Here is a 20,969-nt window from a genome sequence, read left to right as displayed (position 1 = left end):
ATTACAAGTAAAATAGCGATTTGTTAATTAGTCAAGTGGAATTGTGGATTATAGAGAGACATTTGGAGGAGAAGGAAGAGCATGACATGGAATTGTTTACTTTGAGAAAACCTTTGAAGAAATGAGGGGGGAAAAAATAAAACCTTGAACTTTTAAAAAGATAACTGGCGAGAACTAAGGAGGATACGTTTTGCCTATAAGAGGATAGACTTTGATGATTATAAAAGAGGGACCTTAATGCGACTTAAAACTGAAATAATTCAACACGGAAAGAATAAAATGGAACAGGAACTTAATGAACTGATAAAAACAATGTGTTTGGAAATAAAGGAAATGATTATAAATTTGCATGGAAAATCGAAATCTGAGGAGGCAAAGACAGAGCTAGAATGCACTGAAGATGAAAAGGAAATAACTAATGAGAAACAAGAAAGAGAGATGGATAATGAAGACAAAGACAAAGAGACTGACTATGGAAAATTAAACAATTGTAATATTAAGTATGGACAAAAAGAAAAGAAACAAAGAAAGAAAAGAGGGTGGAACAGGGAAAATATAAAAATCTTAAATGATTACACTGAGATTAACAGTGAAAAGATAAGAAAGAGGGAAAAGAGATGGAAAATAATAAGAAATAAAGGACAAAATAAAAGATTTTATGATTTTAAAGTACAGTAAAGTATATTTAAAGTATACTGAGGTTAACAATGAAAAGACACAAAAAAGGAAAGAGAAAGGAGAAACAATGGGAAATATAGGGCAGAATAGGAGAGTGCAGAATTTTAAAATACAAAAGAAAGGAAGAAGAAGGGAAAACAAAGGGCAAAGAAGGAAAAGAGGGTGGAGGAGAAGAAGAAAAAATATTAAAAATACAAATGATTACACTGGGATTTACAGTGGAAATATAAGAAAGAAGAAAAAGGGATGGAAAATAATGGGAAATAAAGGGCAAAGACTTCACGATTTTAAGATACAAAATATTAATAATGAAAAGATACGAAAAAGGAAAAGAAAAGTAGAAACAAAGGGAAAACTGTAATAAATGTCACATGCTCAATAATATTGGAGGTTTATAGAATGATAAGTTTTAACAAACATGAATAAATTAGTTGGGGGAAATGTAATATTTGGAATATTTCTAACTATATATTTGAAACACAATCAAAAAGAGAAAAGAAGACAAATTAAGAATTTTAAGAACTAATCGGATTGGGTAAAATGAGAAAGGTTTAAGATGCGCTTTATAAATATATACTTGAATAAGTGGAAATATATTGTTAAGAAGCTTTGAGAAATATATTTAATGATTGAAATTGAATGTAAAACTGAATGAAATTGAAATGATGAAAATGATTTAAATGTTATACTGCAAGAAGCAAAGCAGAAAAAATATATTGGTAAAAGTAAAAAAGATAAGAGATTAGAAAATTGTTTGAGTAAAGATTTGAAGGAAAGAAGAGAACAAGATGAAATATATGGTTAATAATTAAAAAGATGCGGGATCGGGGTTGCCTGAATTCCACAGTGGAAAACATTAAATTGAAAATGAATAAAGCGTTTAGAGAGATGAAGGAATTGGAAGGGAGGAAGAAGGAGAGAGAGGGATGGAAGAGTAGGAAGGAAGGAAGGGAAGGAAAAGCAGAGTAGGAGAGAAGATAAAACGGGGGGAAGAGAGGAGGAGAAGGGGAAGTAGAGAAGAGAAGAAGGAGGTGGGGAAAGAAAGTTGGAAGGACAAGAGGGAGAGGTTAGGGTTGTTTTTTTTATTTGATTTATATGCCGCCCTTCTCCGGAGACTCAGGGCGGCTTACAATGCATTAAGCAATATTAAAAAAAAGAATGAATTGTTTAAGAATAAAAGAGGATAAATATGCACAAATAGTAAAGTTAGAATTTAGGGATAAATGAAGAAGGTGTATATGTATGCAAGTATAGAAATACTGAGGTATATTCAAAAAAAAAAAAAAGGAAAGGGGGGAAGACGATATTGACAAAAATTGTAATTGAGTAAAATATATTTGAATTTGACTAATTGTATAAGATAAGAAACGACCAACACTCTGTTCAAAAAAAAAAAGGAAAGATGTGGGTGAAGGTGGGAGAGGAGAAAAGAAAAAAACCAATAAAATTTGTTAAAAAAAAAAGAAAGAGTATACTTCTCAAGGTAGTTGCTGGGGACAAATAAGTGACATAGTTGCAAATTTCTGGAATAAAGCTTTGTTGGCATATGAAAGCATAGCAAAATATCTCTCTGCCAGTCATAACAACAACTGCATGTTTTTTCCAGGATTGTGTGGCTGTTTCATAAAATACCTCCGGCCTCTTCACTAGGATTATTGTATCTGAAATAACTCTGGAGTGAGGATACAAGCAATAAGAGGAAATTCACAGGAATTTATCCATCATGAAATACTGCAGTGTAACAAGAGAACAAAAAATATTTGAATGCATCAAATTATATCCCAGGGTTCATAAATGAACCAGTAATATAGGATGTCAAATGTATTAAACAAGGCTGTCAGATCCAAAAGATATGATATGAGACTTAGCCACCAGAAGTGTTGGGAATGACAACAAAAAATATTGCTCAGAATTTCAGAAAGTGTATTTTCAGTTGAATGGCCTGCCTGACATCCTGACAGATAAGAATAGAGAAGACTATCAGGAAATAAATGAAGAATCAATTGAGAGAGAAATTTTCTGAATTTTTTGAGATGCCATGCCCAGAAAGTTGACCATCTCTGATCTAGTTTGAACGTAAAATTCAGGAGCCATCAAATGTAGACATTTTTCATTTTTAGTATTAATTGTTTCATTACTTGGTTACATTTTGTATTCTGGTATAAGTCATTTGTAGGGTGGTACAGATAGTCCTTGATTTACAACAGTTTGAATGACCAACAACAGCAACAGCACTGAAAAAAGGGACTTATGAATGTTTTTCACATTTACAACCATTGCAGCATCTCTATGGTCACATGATCAAAATCCAAATGCTTGGCAACTGACTCATTTATGACAGTTGCAGTGTCCCAGGATCATGTGATCAACTTTTGCGAACTTCTGACAAGCAGAGTTAGTTGCCAAATTCATTTAGCAACTGTGTTACTAACTTAAGAACTGTGGCAAAAAAGGTTATAAAATGAGATAAAACTCAATTAACAACTGTCTCACTTAGAAATAAAAAATTTGGGCTCAGTTGTGGTCGTAAGTCGAGGACTTCCTGTATACTTAACATTTGTTTGCACGTGACAAATGTTCATTTGTGCTCCATCTGGTCAAAGTGTTTGTTTTATCAACAGAATAGCAATGTAATAGAGCAGAACTTCAACTAAGCCATTAAATTTCTCTTACTTTTTTCTGTACATGTTCGTTCTATACTCAATAAATACAAAAATTACAGACAATTTAATAATTGCAAGCTCTAAAACTTTCTGCTCAGTTTTACAAGGCTAGAGTTGAACTATCTGTATTTCCTTAAAGGCCTGCGTATTTTTTAGAATACGCTGAATAAAAGTTTCTAGGTTTCAGATGCAAAACAACAAGGAATCAACAAGGTTTGAGGGATTATTTGTTTTTAATGATGCTTCTTTTATATATACTCTCTACCCTTCTTCAGCTAAATCTGACATTTTTTCCTCTGTGGAAAAAGCCTCATTCTCCAAACATTCAGATGGTTTGAAAACATTTGTCATCTTTCTAACTCCTGTGTCTGTCTTCTCCTCCCCCTAGCTTTTAATTTTATCTACGCCTTGACAATTAAAGCCTTGTACCACAATTTGTTAATGGGTTTATCTTTCATCTTTTATACACTTTTCCAGGCTTTCAATTAGTGGGCTAAGAACAATAACATACTTAAAAATGTAGCAAAAAACAACCAGTACAAAAACACAAATAATGAAACATCTTTAGGCACAACACTTGCTATTTAAAATAACTTTGCTTAAAGTAGATTGAGGAGACTGTTCAATTATCTGTGGGTCACCATTGAAAAAGAATATCATCTCCATCTCCATGTGAAGAAGTTGCTATTTCACATGCAGGCACCTAAACAACACTGGCAAGTTAATGTTATAGTTGTCAGTTGCCAGATCTTTAAAAGAGATTTTAGGTTCATGCATGGGGGGTGGGGTGCATTGCATTTTGGGGGTTTGGGCATGCACATGTGCATTTGCATTTGCACTCTTTTGGCACTCGGTCCGGAAAAGGTTAGCCATCACTGATATATAGGAATCAAAAATCTCTGTTGATTTTCTGAAGCTCAAATGCTTGCTGGGATGAGATTCAAATCCTTTCTAAAAAATCCAATGTAAAATTCTGTCAATAATTTACATTGTAGGAGGAAGGCTGTTTTTGTGCATAATGCCTATTAAGTAAAGAAGTACCACAGAAGTCATAAATTTGCTTCTGAAAAGCAGAGGCAGCCCTTTCCAGACTCCAGTATTACAAACCATTGGGGGAGGGGAGAAAGGCTGCTTTTTAATCATAACTTTAAAATAAAAGAATATCTGTATTATTGTTTATGTAAGCATCAGTTTCGTGAACAGTTTCTAATAAAAATTATAACTTTTCTAAATTTTAATCTTTTTCTGTCCATGCAATATTCCTGCTGTCTGAAGCCATCTGCTATCTAACAAGGTAAAGAATCATACCCTTTATATATAACATAAGAAATATTTTCACCACTTCCTTGAGGAAAATAAGAAGCCCTCAAGTGATGCTGTCAGCATTGTTGGACTTTGTGCACAAAAGGCATTCTGCATATCCTACTCAATAGCAATGTGCTAACCCAGTAGAACTTGTTATCCTGGATGGTTCAAACCATGTTCTCTATAGATCTGGTTATTTCTCATGAAATGATAACATAGGTTATCAGGGAAGATGCATAAAATTTGTTTAGTGTCAGATACGGAGTATTAGATTTGTAATGTCTTCACAACACTATAAAGGCGCTGAGCAATCCCTTATTAAAAAAAACTAACAAGTTTTGAATGGCCCAAATTCCCAAACAAAAGACTTCAGCAATAGCAATAGCATTTAGACTTATATACTGCTTCATAGTGCTTTTACAGCCCTTTCTAAGCGGTTTTACAGAGTCAGCATTTCGCCCCCAAAATCTGGGTCCTCATTTTACCAACCTCAGAAGGATGGAAGGCTGAGTCAAGCTTGAGTTGGTGAGATTTGAACTGCCAAACTGCAGCTAGCAGTCAGCTGAAGTAGCCTGCAGTGTTCGAGGCACCATTTAAGGCACTTCTGAGTTGAAAGGATTAGCTGGTGACATCACTGTTACCCGGTGGACACCCATCTTTTAAAGTTAATTTTATAGATTTGTTCTTATTTTAGCATCTAGTTGTACTTTCTATTTATTACTTCTCTGTTTGGTTTTGCCACTAGTTTAATAAAGAGACACTTCTTATATGCTTTACTTGTTTTATAAATGACTTAGATGAGTGTATAGAAGGGCTGGCCATCAGTTCTGCAGACAAATAAAAGTGGGGAGGATTGCTAACACATCAAAATGGTTCTAGGTTCAAAAGGATCTTAACACTCTTGAACATTGGCCCTATCTTGCAGTATGTAGTTCTGTAGTAAGAAGTGCACAGGTATAGGATAGGCAGTACCTGGCTCAACAGTAGTACTTACAAGAAAGATATGAGCATGTGGGTAAACCACAAATTAAGTCTGATCCCAAAATATGTTTCCGCTGTGAAAAAAGTCAATACAGTATTTGGTTCCATCAACATATATCATATCAAGATCATAGGTAGTAATTAATTCTGCTCTATGTGGTACTAGTCAGGCTGCATCTACAATACTATGTCCAGTTCTGGTTGTCACAATATAAGAATGATGCTAAGAACCTAGAAAGATTTCCAAGAAGAACAAAGATGATGAGAGATTTGGAGACTAAATCCTATGCAGAACAACTAAAAAAGTTGGATATGTTTAGCCAAAAGAAGAGAAAGCTAAAGGGAGCCATCATAGTAGTCTCCTGAAAGTTTTCACAGGGAAGGGAGTGTAGATTTGTTGCCTGTAGCACTAAGGGTAGGAGAAGACCCAGAGGGTGAAAGGTTTACAGAGGTAGATACAAACTTGAAGTAAGGAGGACTTTCTGAGTGGAAGAGCTATTAAACAGTGGTACAGTCTCTTCTGTCATGGGAAGTTTTCAAGTTTTAAAGCAAAGGTTAGACAGCCAATTGTCTGACAATCTCTGTCATGGGTAAGGGTTGGACTAGAATATCTTCAAGATCCCTTCCAATCTCATAATTCTGGGATTCATTCATAACCTTTCTTGACCCATCTCTTGTTTTACTGCAATTCTTAATGTACCTTACAGCATTCCCACTACATTAAAATTATTTTCCCTGGCATATTAAGTTTCATTTCCATGTTACAAAGTGGGCAGTAGTGTGACTTTATACACGGACATTTTCACATCTTTTAACAAATATTCATTTCTCAAAATAGACCTCATGTAATCCCACTACCTGTCTAGCATTGTTATCATCATTACAAGGTTTCCTTATATGCTTAGGACTACATTAAACCACTAAGGAAAAATCATACTGTACACTCTTGCAATGCATTCCCATTTAAAAGCAATTGAGAATTTCAAGAAAGAGATTTGCAAGAATTTCTGTTTAGGTAGGAAAAAGCAAATAAATTTTTGAACAATTACATTAGGAAAAATTAACATTTTGAATGTTCAAAATGTTCTACTGGCTAGATTAAATCCATTAGAATGTTTCCATCAGCATAACTAGTAATTGGAAGAAACAGTTTCCCTCCTTTAGTATCCCTCATATTGACAGAATCTGCTTTAGAGGTTTCCTGCTTATGAGCTGATTTTGAAGACAGTAAAAAATATTGTAGAAGCAGAAACCTGTTGTCATAATTTTGAGTTGGGTTTTTAAGCATACTTAATATTTTAAAGGAGTAGAAGCTGCTGGTGCTATTAATTGTTTTTCTTGTTATCTATTTCTTCCTTCAACTTGCAGCCTCCCCAGATCCCTCTACTTCCTTCATTTTATCTTGACAATTTAATGCAATATCAGCAACCAGGAAAAATCCTATGCTGCATTAAAGTCAAAGGAAACATTTTTGACAGCTGGTCATAGATATCCATATAATATATAGGACTTAGTCCTGAAATTTAAATGATGCTTGCATAGTTTGCAACGGTTGGTAGTAATGTTGTATGTAATTTTATATGTGTTTATTTCTATAGAGGAATATTTATAAAATGACAATGAATTAGAAAAAGGGAATTAATGTTTCTATCATTTTTCCATTATAGTCAATTGTTATGTACCTGTGCTTCCCTGAAAAACGGGCCCCAAAATAACCACTAGGGCTTATTTTCAGGGATATCTTATTTTTTTTCCATGTACTTTAAGAATACATGGGAGGCCCATGTCTTCTCAGACACCGCACAGTGTGATAGTGCCGCTGCTGTGAGGTGGAGACATGGAGCCCTCACCGGCTTACCTCAGGCCCCCCACAGCCAGGCCCCCCCAAACCCCGATACCTGGCTCATCTCACGAATGTGGCACCAGCACGCTGCTCAGCTTCCTGCTCCGTGCAGCCGCGAGCAAGCAGAAGAAGTAGGGCGGCAGCCACGTGGGATCCTGCTGGATGGCCTGGCTGCAGGGGGTCCTGAGATAAGGTGGTGTGGGGCGCGTGGGGCAGCTCCTCCCCTTATGGTTGTGGCACAGCGAGCAGCCAGATGGAATGGATGGCCGGAATGCACAGGCTCTTAAATAGGGCTTATTTTGAGATAGGGCTTGTTTTTAGGACAGGGCTTATTTTTGGGGAAACAGTATATCCATATTTAAAAGAAAAAAGACAACGAGAATTAAAAGAAATTGGACCATTATATTATATTTTCATACTAATAAAAAAAGAAATTTCCATCTGAAAGATAATTGCAGAAAGAAGATAATGATGACTGTACTTTGCAAAAATGTGAATTATTTTTTGTTTACTGGTGAGCTATAGCTTATGTCATAAGCCTTTATATTTCTGCATGAACAGCAGTCACTGCAGAACTGTTAACAGGGAAGCTGTATAATTTTTATTTTGATTATTAGCCAAATTGAATCCTTTAGTGTGCAGCATATAATAAAGCAATGTCTTCTGAAAATGCTGATTCAAACACTGGCTAAAATGATACTACTTTATTTAGTTTTCAGCCTCAATATTTTCTCTCTTTCTCTCTTCCCCCACCATCCCCTTCTTCATTTTTGTAGACATGAAGCATCCAATATGTCCTGACCACATGGCTGGAGATAAAAGTATGAATCCATCAGCAGTTCGAAGGGACTTTGAAGATAAAGGACAGAGATATGATAGGCCAGACTATCGATTAAGTAAAGAGAAAAAGAAGATGATATTTTCCTTTTGTGATGTGTGCAATATTCAGCTGAACTCAGCAGCACAAGCTCAGCTTCATTACCATGGAAAGTCTCATCTGAAAAGAGTAAAACAGCTGAATAATGGGAAGATACCTACAAATGCAAGCAATTTATTTGCAAGTTCCAGCACAGGTGGTACTATTATTGTTGTTGTTTGATACTTACATAAACACCTACCATCCCTTTATGTTTCAAGGGTCAAAAATATTGAAAGTTGCAGTGTTTTGCCTGGTCTCAGTGCTGTTGTTGGAATGTGCTGTACTTCAATTCTGTAGTTTTCACTATTCCTCTCAGTCCCTGGGTAGTTGATGCACATCTGTTTTCCATGCTAGCTGGTATAATGAAGTTAATACATTGTAGCAGAATAGACAATCTTTTCCAGCTTGGATTTGCACTTTGTCTTTCTCTAGGGAGTCGGGCTGCTGATGCTGTGATGTCGTTGGAGAGGACAGAACTAACATTTTCAGATGTTTTATTACTTGTGGGAGTTTAATGGCAATAGGTTTAAGGCCTCTATTGTGCATATCACAGCTTCCTTCAAGACCACTGTAGTATCATTCCCTCAATGAGGTATTAACAGTCTCCTGGATCCAAGGAATTATTTCTCTGATTGCTGTCTGAAGAAACTGGCAGGGGCAGGGATTCAGTCCATAAGTAACAGAAGATGTCTTAGCACACTAGTCACTTAATAGAAGATTTCAGGTATAAGGAATCCAGGTAACTCAATTGATACTTCAATAAATAACCTGGATCCTGCTCACAAGGAGATGAGACGTGAATAGAGGTGGCTTTGCCGTTAAAATGCTGCTTAATATCAAGCACGAGAAATTAGGAAATCCAGAAAGTTGAAATGATAAAGGAAATTGGCAGTAGATAAAAGTCAATGGAATTCAAAGTAGGCTGGACTTGGATCTCTTGTTGGTATGAAGGGACTTGAGACTGATGACATGTTTGATCCTTCCCTCGGGCTTAACCTGATCGTCTCCTATATCACCTACTCATCCACCTTGGTCCCCTCCTCTTCCATGGGTTCTTCTACGCTGCTTCCCCGCCCCCCGCATTGTGTTCATTCCAATCAAGATCTGCTGCGAGGAGCTTGAAGTATAGAGTTGAAGTATAATTGGCTGATGTCTTCAGAAGTTTCCATCTGGATAGGGTCTCTAAATCTTGTGGGGAAGTTTGGCAAATTATCCAGGATGGGGTCATTGCTTTCAAGGAGTGGAAGTACCCATTTGGCAATGGAGTTGATTAAAAGAATGAGGATGAAGGTGACTCTTGATCTGCTGTTGGCTGATGATAAAGATTTTGCACTGCACTAGGAATGTTCTCAAATTATCAGACTCTCCGGTGAATCTTTGTGGTGGGTACCTGGGGGTTTTAGGGAAAAGTGTGGCTGGCAGGAACTGGCAGTTGTTCCTGGGTAGGTGGTTGCAGTTGTAGCGAAGCCCTTTTTGAGTCAGGATCTTACTTGCTGAATCAGTTGTGAACATTGGCTGCTAAATTCCTTACTTCGACTTCTATTCCATTTTGAAGTTTGCTAAAATAGTACATGTCTGGCTCTGATCCCAGAGCTGCTGTTGCTGCAGCTCTGAGATCTGAAGCCGTGACTTGGGTGTTCCGGGGTCTGTGAAATTTTTGGTGTAGATTAATGTCAAATGTAAGAAATCAGGAAATACAGGCATTTCAAATGAATATAAAAGTTTATTGCAAGATTAAGCTCTCTACAAGAATCTGAACTACTGAGCAAATTGGCGGTAGATAAGTGTCAATAAAATTCAAGGTGGGCTGGAGCTTAGATCTTTTGTGGGCATGAAGGGACTGGAGACTAATGACCCATTTGACTCCTCCCTCGGGCTTAGCTTGGTCTCCTACATTCTAATTGATAATGCCAACTGGGAGTGTGATAGGAGGTCTCTTGTTCATTGTTTCCTAATCTGAAACACAGCCTCAGAACAACAGCTGATTCAATAATAGAGAAGAAAAAATAGTGTTTCACATCTCACACTGCCATTGAATAGTCCTAAATCAGGCATGTATTAATGCTCGGTGTCAGGTGTACTTCCTTCAAAGTCCAGGAAAGAATGACCCAAACTCCATTGTTTATAGAGAAAGGTACTTTTACTAGAAAATGAAGTGAACGCAACCATAGGAAAGCAGAATCTAAGGCAATGCGCGTGAAAATTGCATAAAGAAAGCATCCCCTCCCACTGTCCACCGTAAATCATCCAATCCAAAGGTCTCCCAGGGGTCAGGTGGAAGCACACGTCTGGCAGCGTCATCAATCAGGAATGCCACGACCGTTGGCCCGACGGCAGCTTCAAAGATACAGTCCGGTGGCTTAACTATTGGTTTCGTTTCCTCCAGCATGCTTCCCCCTCATGCTACCTAGCTCTCCCCCCTCCCGTTACTATGGCAGCCAAAGCAGTAAAGGCGGATGTCAGATCCCAGAGCTGCTGTTGCTGCATTTTTGTTTCTTGATTTTCTCCATCAGCATCTAGAATCACAATTGTAATTTAATTTCCCACAGGCTTTCAGTAAACCAAGGAGCCATTTGGGATTTGGTGACAGGAAGACCACTCATGTGATTTCATCCAGGGTCCAGGTCACATCACACTAACTTTGCAGATAGTGAACCAGTCCCTCAACAAATTCACCACCAGCTTGTCAGGAAGTTCCCCAAACATTTGCTGGAAGCCACCATGATTCATGGGGTACCTGGGGAGAACCATTCAAACAGGTTCGGTCCCAGTGGAGGTACCGAGTATCAGTCAATCTTAGGTAGAAAAGGAAGTGATCTAACCATGGGGGTAATGCCCTCCCCATCCAGTTTACTGGCATGAAACAAAGGCAAAGTCCAAAGTGTGTCCACCTTCATGTGTTGCTTCTGAGTTCCACTGAGACAGGCCTGTAGCTGCTACAGAAGTCATTGACCCCTGAGCTTAATTTGACCTGTGGCCCTCATAATATGGAAGTTGAAGTTCCCCAACATCAAAAGACAGGGAACTCTACCACCAGTTCATAAATCTGGTCTAGAAGCCCAGAAAGGACTGAAATTTTGCCATCCTGCCAGCCATGGTCTTGAGACTGATACAGGGCCTGAAACCCAGCCAGGCAGATTTCAGAGTTAGCAATATATCCTTTTGCTCAGGTAGCTAATAGTGAGTAATACTTAGTAATACAAATATTAGTAATATTAAGTACTTAATTACTTAGTACAATAATACAGGTGAAATCGAAAAATTAGAATATCGTGCAAAAGTTCATTTATTTCAGTAATGCAACTTAAAAGGTGAAACTAATATATGAGATAGACTCATTACATGCAAAGCGAGACAGTTCAAGCCTTGATTTGTCATACTTTTGATGATTATGGCTTACAGCTCAGGAAAACCCCAAATTCACAATCTCAGAAAATTAGAATATTACATGAAATCAATAAAACAAGGATTGTACATAGAACAATATCGGACCTCTGAAAAGTATAAGCATGCATATGTACTCAGTACTTGGTTTGGGCCTCTTTTGCATCAATTACTGCATCAATACGGCGTGGCATGGATGCTGTCAGCCTGTGGCACTGCTGAGGTGTTAAGGAAGACCAGGATGCTTCAATAGTGGCCTTCAGCTCTTCTGCATTGTTCAGTCTCATGTCTCTCATCTTTCTCTTGGCAATGCCCCATAGATTCTCTATGGGGTTCAGATTAGGCGAGTTTGCTGGCCAATCAAGCATAGTAATCCCATGGTCATTGAACCAGGTTTTGGTACTTTTGGCAGTGTGGGCAGGTGCCAAGTCCTGCTGGAAAATGAAGTCAGCATCCCCATAAAGCTCGTCTGCGGAAGGAAGCATGAAGTGCTCCAAAATCTCCTGGTGGACAGCTGCGTTGACCCTTGACTTAATGAAGCACAGTGGACCAACACCAGCAGATGACATGGCTCCCCAAATCAACACAGGCTGTGGAAACTTCACACTGGACTTCAAGCATCTTACAGTGTGTGCCTCTCCATTCTTCCTCCAGACTCTGGGTCCTTGGTTTCCAAATGAGATGCAAAAGTTGCTCTCATGAGAAAAGAGGACTTTGGACTACTGAGCAACAGACTAGTTCTTTTTTTCTTTAGCCCAGGTAAGACGCTTCTGACGTTGTTTGTTGTTCAGGAGCGGCTTGACAAAGAATACAACATTTGAAGCCCATGTCCAGGATCCGTCTGTGTGTGGTGGCTCTTGATGCACTGACTCCAGCCTCTGTCCACTCCTTGTGAAAGTCCCCAACACTTTTGAATGGCCTTTTCCTGACAATCCTCTCCAGGCTGCAGTCATCCCTGCTGCTTGTGCACCTTTTTCTTCCACACTTTTCCCTTCCACATAACTTTCTATTAATGTGCTTTGATACAGCACTTTGGGAACATCCAACTTCTTTTGCAATTACCTTTTGAGGCTTTCCCTCCTTATGGAGGGTGTCAATGATGGTTTTCTGCACAACTGTGATTTCTGTGATTCCTACTGAACCAGACTGAGAGACCATTTAAAGGCTCAGGAACCCTTTGCAGGTGTTATGGCTTAATTAGCTGATTAGAGTGGGACACTTTGAGCCTAGAATATTGAACCTTTTCACAATATTCTAATTTTCTGAGATTGTGAATTTGGGGTTTTCCTGAGCTATAAACCATAATCATCAAAAGTATGACAAAGGCTTGAACTATCTCGCTTTGCATTTAATGAGTCTATCTCATATATTAATTTCACCTTTTAAGTTGCATTATTGAAATGAATGAACTTTTGCACGATATTCTAATTTTTTGAGTTTCACCTGTATTAGTATAGTACTACTTAACAATACTGACTAAAGGCCAAAAGTTTTTAATAGCAATAGCAATAGGACTTAGACTCAGGGTGGATTTGATTTAAATCTGTGTCCCACAGCGGCTCCTCCTATGACCCACTGTTGACTCACTGACAGTCCATTCACTCATGACTGGTGATGCGGCAGTGACACAACAAGGTGAGGGACATGGCAGGCAGCAGGTGAGTCGATCAGGGGTGGGTTTTAAAATTTTTTACTACCTGTTCTGTGGGCATGGCTGATTTTGTGAGCGTGGCTTGGTGGGGGGTTATGTTACTTTTAAAAGCATTTTTTCTTCAACCTTAAGAGGTTGCAGAAAAAAATGCTTTTAAAAGTTAAAAAAAAAGCCTCTGACGATCAGGCAACTCAGCTGGGATTGCCAGAGGCTTTTAAAGGCATTTTTTCCCCTACAACCTCTTCGACTGAAGAGGTTGTAGAAAAAATGCTTTTAAAAGCCTCTGATGATCCCAGCTGAGCCACATGATCATCAGAGGCTTTTTCTTTAACTTTTAAAAGCATTTTTTTGGCCGAAGAGGTTGTAGAAAAAATGCTTTTAAAAGTTAAAAAAAAAAAAAAAAAAGCTTCTGATGAAGTGGCAGGGTAAGCGAGCGGCGACCGGGCCAGGGACCGGTTTGGGGGCATGGCCAGCCAATGTTATTACCGGTTCTCCGAACTACTACAAATTTTTACTACCGGTTCTTCACTATCCATCTGGAGTGGATGCCCGTTAACAGGCACTGCCATAATGGATCTGAAATGACAACTGCTCTTTAATATTATATTTATAAGCTGCTTAGAAGGTTTCACTTTCATTTTTCCTGCTTGTCCTTCCTCCTCACACTTAGAGCCTGATCGTACAGATGCATTTCTCTTCAAATCATACAGTTTGTAGTGTACATAGATTTGCAAAACAATGAGATAAAGGAATATTCCTGAACTTTGTTTTATGATTTATCTCATGGTTACTGTGAACCATGTGTATCTCATGGTTATTGTGTGAATGCATCAATGCAGTGCATGTTTCTCAGATTGAAGAGCTTGGATTCATTGAATGAGTTTACCAAAAATGTAAATATTGCAAAATATACAGCCTGATGCTACATAACTAAGCTCCATTTCATGCTGAATAAACTAAATTATTACTGTATCTTAAATACAAAAATAACTTTAGATAGATTTTTTACTCCAAAAGTATTTTATTAAAATAAATTTGATAAAAATAAAAAAAATCCAATCTAAATTTTAAAAAATCCAATTTAAATTTTAAAAATCCTTTTTTAAAATTTTTTTTAAAAAAATCATTGATTTTTATCCACCCTGCTTAGACTTATATACCACCGCATAATGTTTTATAATCTTCTCTAAGCAGTTAACAAAGTAAGCATATTGCCCCCAACAGTCTGAGTCAATCTTGAGCTGGTGAGAATCGAACTACCGAACATCTGGCAGTTGGCAGTCAGCAGAAGTAGCCTGCAATACTGTATTCTAACCACTGCAAATCCAAGTAGGATTTCCTGCCTAAGCAGGGGGTTGGACTAGAAGACCTCCAAAGTCCCTTCCAACTCTGTTATTCTATAATTCTAAAGTATTGAATTGTGATGATGCAAACGCTGTCCCTTTTTGTAGATACACATTATTCTGATGAATGCATTATTGCTTTCATATTTGCATGTAGTATCACAATGCATGTAAAAAGGGGGAAGTGCTTGTGTTACAAACCTGTGTTACAACCTGTTTTTGTCATTTATCCCTTGCTGTAAACACCTTTGATTATTTATTTATTTATTTATTTAATCTAATTTTTATACCGCCTTTCTCCCGAAGGACTCAGGGCGATGCACAGCCAAGAAAAAAAACAAATACATATATAAAATTAAAAGCAATTTAAAAAACATATTAAATAATTTGGCCCCGATATCATTAAAAAACTAAAACAACCCATTAAAATTAATGTTTAGGCCAGCCCAGCTTGTTGGAACAATAACGTCTTGAGGGCACGGCGAAAGGTACGTATTGCAGTGGGATAACAGGTCTAACTTAATCCAGTAAGAAAAAGGGTGATGTAGCTGCAGATACTGTATGGTATAGATGTTTTCTGATTCCTACCTTGGTTTGTTTTATGTAAGATAAAAAGTGAAAGGATTTCTTACAAAGTGTTGGTGCCAATTATATATGAAAACATGGATGACTGTTTTATTTCAGTATTACCAATACATTGATGATTTAATTTAGGCAGTGAGTTAATATACATGTTTGTTTACAATTTCAAGCCAGCAGGCAGAGCCTTATCCTATTTTGTTTGTTTTCTTCAATAATGTCATGGCATTTCAGATTAGAAGAACAGATTTTCTACTTCCTGGACTTATCCATATGGTTCTTTTAGCAAGATGAAAAACATTTGCTTTTGTTTTTTCCCCCAGAATGTTTTTACTTCCTAAACTTTTTATAAAAGGTGACCTCCAAATGATTATATTTAAGAAGAAAATGGGATATCAGCACACTGTGAATCTTTTTGAAAGGAAAAGAGGCATATTATTCTTTCTCTATTATACATTTTTTTTAAAAAAAAGAACTATGGTTTAATGGTTTACATGGTTATCCATGGTCTGATCCTGCCTAGCATTTTGAGATTAGTCAAGTTATTTAGTTCAACAGTAGAAGAAATGGGACTTATTTATAAGTATAAGTATAAGTATAATTTTATTTCTATACTGCCCTTCTCCCGAAGGACTCAGGGCGGTGTACAGCCTATTTAAAAACACAAGACAAACATCAATTAAAAATTTAAAATAATTAAATAAATTCGGCTCAATTTAAAACCCCAGAAATTTAAAATACCCCAATTTAAAATTATTATCTTGATAGCCCAGCCTGGCGGAACAACAGGGTCTTCAGTGCACAGCGAAATACCAGGAGGTCGGGGATCTTACGTAATTCCGGGGGCAGTTCATTCCACACGGCTGGGGCTCCCACAGAGAAGGCCCTCCCCCTGGGTATCACCAGCCGACATAACTTGGCCGATGGCACCCTGAGGAGACCCTCTCTGTGGGAGTGAACTGGCTGGTGGGAGGCTATTGGTGGCAGAAGTCGGTCTCGAAGGTCCTATGCCATGGAGCGCTTTAAAGGTGGTGACCAACACCTTGAATCGCACCCGGAAGACCACTGGGAGCCAGTGCAGCTCGCGCAGGAGGAGTGTCACGTGGGGACAACGAGTTGCACCCATAACCACCTGCGCGGCCGCATTCTGGACCAGTTGGAGCCTCCGAGTGCTCTTCAAGGGGAGCCCCATGTAGAGAGCATTACAATAGTCCAGCCGGGAGGTGACAAGGGCGTGAGTGACTGTGCACAAGGCGTCCCGGTCCAGAAAGGGCTGCAACTGGCGAATCAGGCGAACCTGATAAAAGGCCCCCCCTGGCCACGGCCGTCATATGCTCTTCTAAAGACAGCTGTGCATCCAGGAGGACACCCAGATTGCGAGCCCTCTCTGTGGGGGGCAAAGATTCACCCCCAATAGTCAGCGATGGCACCTGCTGACTATATCGGGACGCCAGAAGCCACAGCCACTTGGTCTTGGAAGGGTTGAGTCTGAGCCTGTTCCTCCCCATCCAGACCCGCACGGCCTCCAGGCAGCGAGACATCACATCAAGGTCATCGGGGTGGTCTGGGGTGGAGATGTACAGCTGAGTATCATCAGCGTACAGATGACACTTCACCCCAAAACCATGGATGATCTCACCCAGCGGCTTCACATAAATGTTGAACAGAAGGGGCGAGAGGACCGACCCTTGCGGCACTCCCCATGCGAGGTGCCTCGAGGTCGACCTCTGCCCCCCTGCCAACACAAACTGCGAGCAGTCGGAGAGGAAGGAGGAGAACCATCGCAAAACGGTGCCCCCTATTCCTAACCCCCTCAACCGCTGCACCATGATACCATGGTTGATGGTATCAAAAGCCGCTGAGAGATTTAATAGGACTAGGACAGAGGAGCAACCCCTGTCCCGAGCCCTCCAGAGATCATCCACCAACGCGACCAATGCCGTTTCTGTGCTGTACCCCTGCCTGAAGCCCGACTCGCACGGGTCCAGATACATAGCTTCATCCAGGTGTCGGGGAAGCTGTCGTGCCACCACTTATCTAATAAGTCCCTATTAGATAAGTCCCTTATCTAATGAGTCCCGAAGGACTCAGGGCGGTGAACAGCCAAGATCAAATACATAAATATAAAAGTTAAAAATAATTTAAAACCAGATTAAATACTTTGGCCCACAATTAAAAACATCCCATTAAAATACAATTTAAAATTTAAAACCGTTAAAATTAGGCTAGCCCGGCTTGCTGGAATAACAAAGTCTTCAGGGCACGGTGGAAGGTGCGCAAGTCTGGGATCCTCCGTACCTCGTGGGACAGCTCATTCCAGAGGGCAGAAGCCCCCACTGAGAAGGCTCTCTCCCAGAGGGTCGCCAGTCGACATTGTCTGACCGACGGCACCCCAAGGAGCCCCGCCCTGTGGGAGCGTACTGGCTGGTGGGAGGCTGTTGGTAGCAGAAGGCGGTCCCGTAAGTCTTATGAAGTTTAACTTGGTTTTTAAAAACTGAACTTTTAATGAGCTGAATTAAAATAAACCCGATAATATTCAGTTTCCTATAAGATGAAGGAAAGTAACAAATTAAAATTTTTCTTAATTTAGTTAGTAATTTATCAATTTTACAGTATTGTATGTTTTCCTGCAAGGCCACAACTTGACATATATAGGCTCTTGTCTCCCAAATTTTCGCACAACAAAAACTCTCTGGGGTGGGTTGAGTAGACAGATAATGATTGGCCCAGAGTCACTCAGTGAGCTTTCATGGCTGAGGATGATTGGAATCTGGACCTGGTCCCAATAGTTAAACCATTAAACCATAGTTCTTTTTTTAAAAAAAATATGGCCATATAATAGAGGAAGAATAATGTGCTTCTTTTCCTTTCAAAAAGATGCAGAGTGCGCTGATATCCCATTTTCTTTTTAAATATAATCCTTTGGAGGTCACCTTTTATAAAAATAATATCCATCAACCTTTCTTATATTAAGATAGATGGGAAAATGTCTTTGTCCTTAAGAAATACTATCTAGAGGAGAGAGAGGTAGCTGCTTTTGAATGACTTTTGCTAGTACAGCAAAGTATTAATGAAGTGATAGATTTAAACTCATCTGGGGGAAACTTGTTTGTTTTCATAGATTAAAAAAGATTTGCCCGTTTATCCTTTGGAAGTTTCATTTTCTTTATAATTGTTTCTTATAAATGTTTGGCACTTTCTAACATATTCTCTACCTCCATCTATTTTTGTTTGGTGGCACTGATAAGACATATAAAGATCATAACCATAGTCAATCAAGCTGTCTAAAACAATAAAATTAAATAGAAATAGGGGGTCTTGCTTCAAGATTATATTAGATATAGTAACAAAAATGACATGTAATGCTGTCTCCCTGCTAATGAATTAAGAGTCAGACTGCACACTTCATTGTCCCTTCCTACAGCAAATATTCTTCCCCCTTTTAGCCAAGGATAAATAGCAGTGGCATTAAATTTTACATGGATTTGTATCTTGACAAATATTTTTTATCTCATCTTGCTGTAAAAATGTTCAAGATGACCAACAACTTACAAAATATAAAAGCAACAGCAAAATTATTAAAATTTAAATTAACAACCAACTCAGAAAAAATCTGAACTGACCAGGCAGTTCACAGCCAGTAGAAAAATGACACAAAGATAATGATTTTTATCTTTAAAAGACAAAGTGTTCTTTTAAAGGTAGTGTTGAGCATGAATGGGAGCCAAGCATATCTTAGCACCAGTGACATTCTTTCTCAGCTCTGCAATTGAAAAAAAAATTCTATCTCATCAGATCCTATTGACAAACATCAAAACATCAGGAAGATATGCTAATAAACCAGATACCAATAAATATTAAAGACCAGAAGTTTAATAAAAACACCATTCAGAACCATTCATTGAGGGAGATGTGCAGTCTAGAAACATGAAATATAAATATAAATAATATGTTATGATGATCAGATCCCAGGTGATGTGGGACTTTAAGGATTAAAAAAGCTATGAGCTTTGTGCATGCAGATATTCCCTGTATTTTTAAACTTGGAAACACTGTGGCACCCAACAAAGGAGATGCAGATCTGTTCTGTATGTTACAATTAGTTTTACTGTTAGTTTATCACAATATAGAAAGAAATCGCTTACAGGTCAGATCAGATTTATAGAAATGTTGGATAAATACTTTAATTGGTGCTCATAATGATGCTACAAGTTATAGTAAGAAGCCATAGCTCAATGGTAAATATTTCATATGTTACAATCTTCCAGGATTGGCATTTCAAGATAAAACCAAAAAATATTATTTGAACTGGAGATTTGCTGCCAGTTAATGGAGGCAACACTGCAATAAGTTGAATATTTGAATAACCACCTAGAATAAGCCACCCAAAGTTGCCTTATTGGTAAGATGGGCAGTATAAATTTAATAAATGAATAAAAATGAACAAAGGCTCTAACAGTCTCATACAGTAACTCGGCATCCAGATAATAACATCTAAGCTATGCTTCCTTGAATAAACCACACTTCACTAGGTGTACATAGCAAGCTAAGACATAAATCACAAATTTACTAAACACATTGGTTGGATTTACCCAGACACTATGCCAGAGGCAGTTAAACTACTTTGTGGTTTAGGACAATATATGACTTGTCCAGTTAGTATAAGGCAACTATTTACTAGGGCTTTGCAGCCTACAGATTTAACAAAACATGCCTTCAAATGTAGAGAAATACAACTATAGTAACTATGTGCAATTCTTGAAAGTAAATATGTTTTGCCACCATTCCCTTTAGCTTCAGAGATGTCAGCCCTTTAAGATAGACCAGGTCATAAAACACTTCAGCAAATGCTATCACTCTCCTTTTTTGATATAAGCTATAATAAAAGGTTCCTGAGAGCTCGACAGCATTTTTTCATTTCTTCCCTTCCTCTTATACCAAAGAGTTTCTTTCTCACCCTTCTCTGTTTTCCCAGGCTAATAAGGTCGATGTGTATTTCCTTCAAGACCATTTTCAAGAAGGGAGCAGTGTGATTTTGAGAAAAATCAGGGCTGCTTTAAAAAGTTGCTGACAGGTGTTACATATGCACTCTTACCTACTTCCAAAGCAGCTTTCTGAAATCAAATGTAAAGCACTGAAGAAATCCACTATTGCTATTTCGACTATTTTTTTATTTGACGAGGAAATTTCATTTGCAGAGAAGTTCTAGGGAATAGATTACATAGGGAGACAACACTACATGATCAGGAAACAGATTTATTTATTTATAGTTTTTTTATTCTGCCTTTATTACTTTATAAATAACTCAAGGCAGTAAAGATACATAATACTCCTCCCTCCTCCTATTTTCCCCACAGTGGCAACCCTGTGATATTGATGTATGAATGATATTACTTGTAATTAAACTAGTTCTGTTTTACAATGTATTCCCACCATCCCTTACCAATTTCCCTTCAGGAGGTATCCTGGTTGGGGATTCTGGGAATTGCAATCCCAGCTGATCTGGAAAGCACCAGGTTAAGTAAAGATGGTACATAGTTCCATTAGAGCTATACATGCACACTGCTTTCTGAATCATGCACATTCATTTAATTAAAAACAGTTAATAATAGCATAAGCTTTA

The 20,969-nt window shown here is 38.3% G+C and overlaps 1 protein-coding gene across 1 annotated transcript in view; it reads left to right on the top strand.

The window, feature by feature from the left end:
• ZNF385B (zinc finger protein 385B) overlaps window positions 1-20,969 on the top strand; it is a 267,317-nt gene that overhangs the window by 51,189 nt on the left and 195,159 nt on the right. The window contains exons 2-3 of the mRNA XM_034428666.3: window positions 4,599-4,635; window positions 8,247-8,543. Coding sequence (XP_034284557.1) covers window positions 8,249-8,543 — 295 coding nt within the window. The 5' untranslated portion in view covers window positions 4,599-4,635; window positions 8,247-8,248. The remainder of the gene's footprint in view (window positions 1-4,598; window positions 4,636-8,246; window positions 8,544-20,969) is intronic.

The sequence above is a fragment of the Pantherophis guttatus genome, chromosome 1 (assembly GCF_059756535.1).
Source record: "Pantherophis guttatus breed Tessera chromosome 1, ASM5975653v1, whole genome shotgun sequence".
In the NCBI taxonomy this organism is placed as follows: Eukaryota; Metazoa; Chordata; class Lepidosauria; order Squamata; family Colubridae; genus Pantherophis; species Pantherophis guttatus.
Note: the sequence above shows the minus strand (reverse complement) of the source record. Positions and strands in the feature narration are given on the sequence as shown.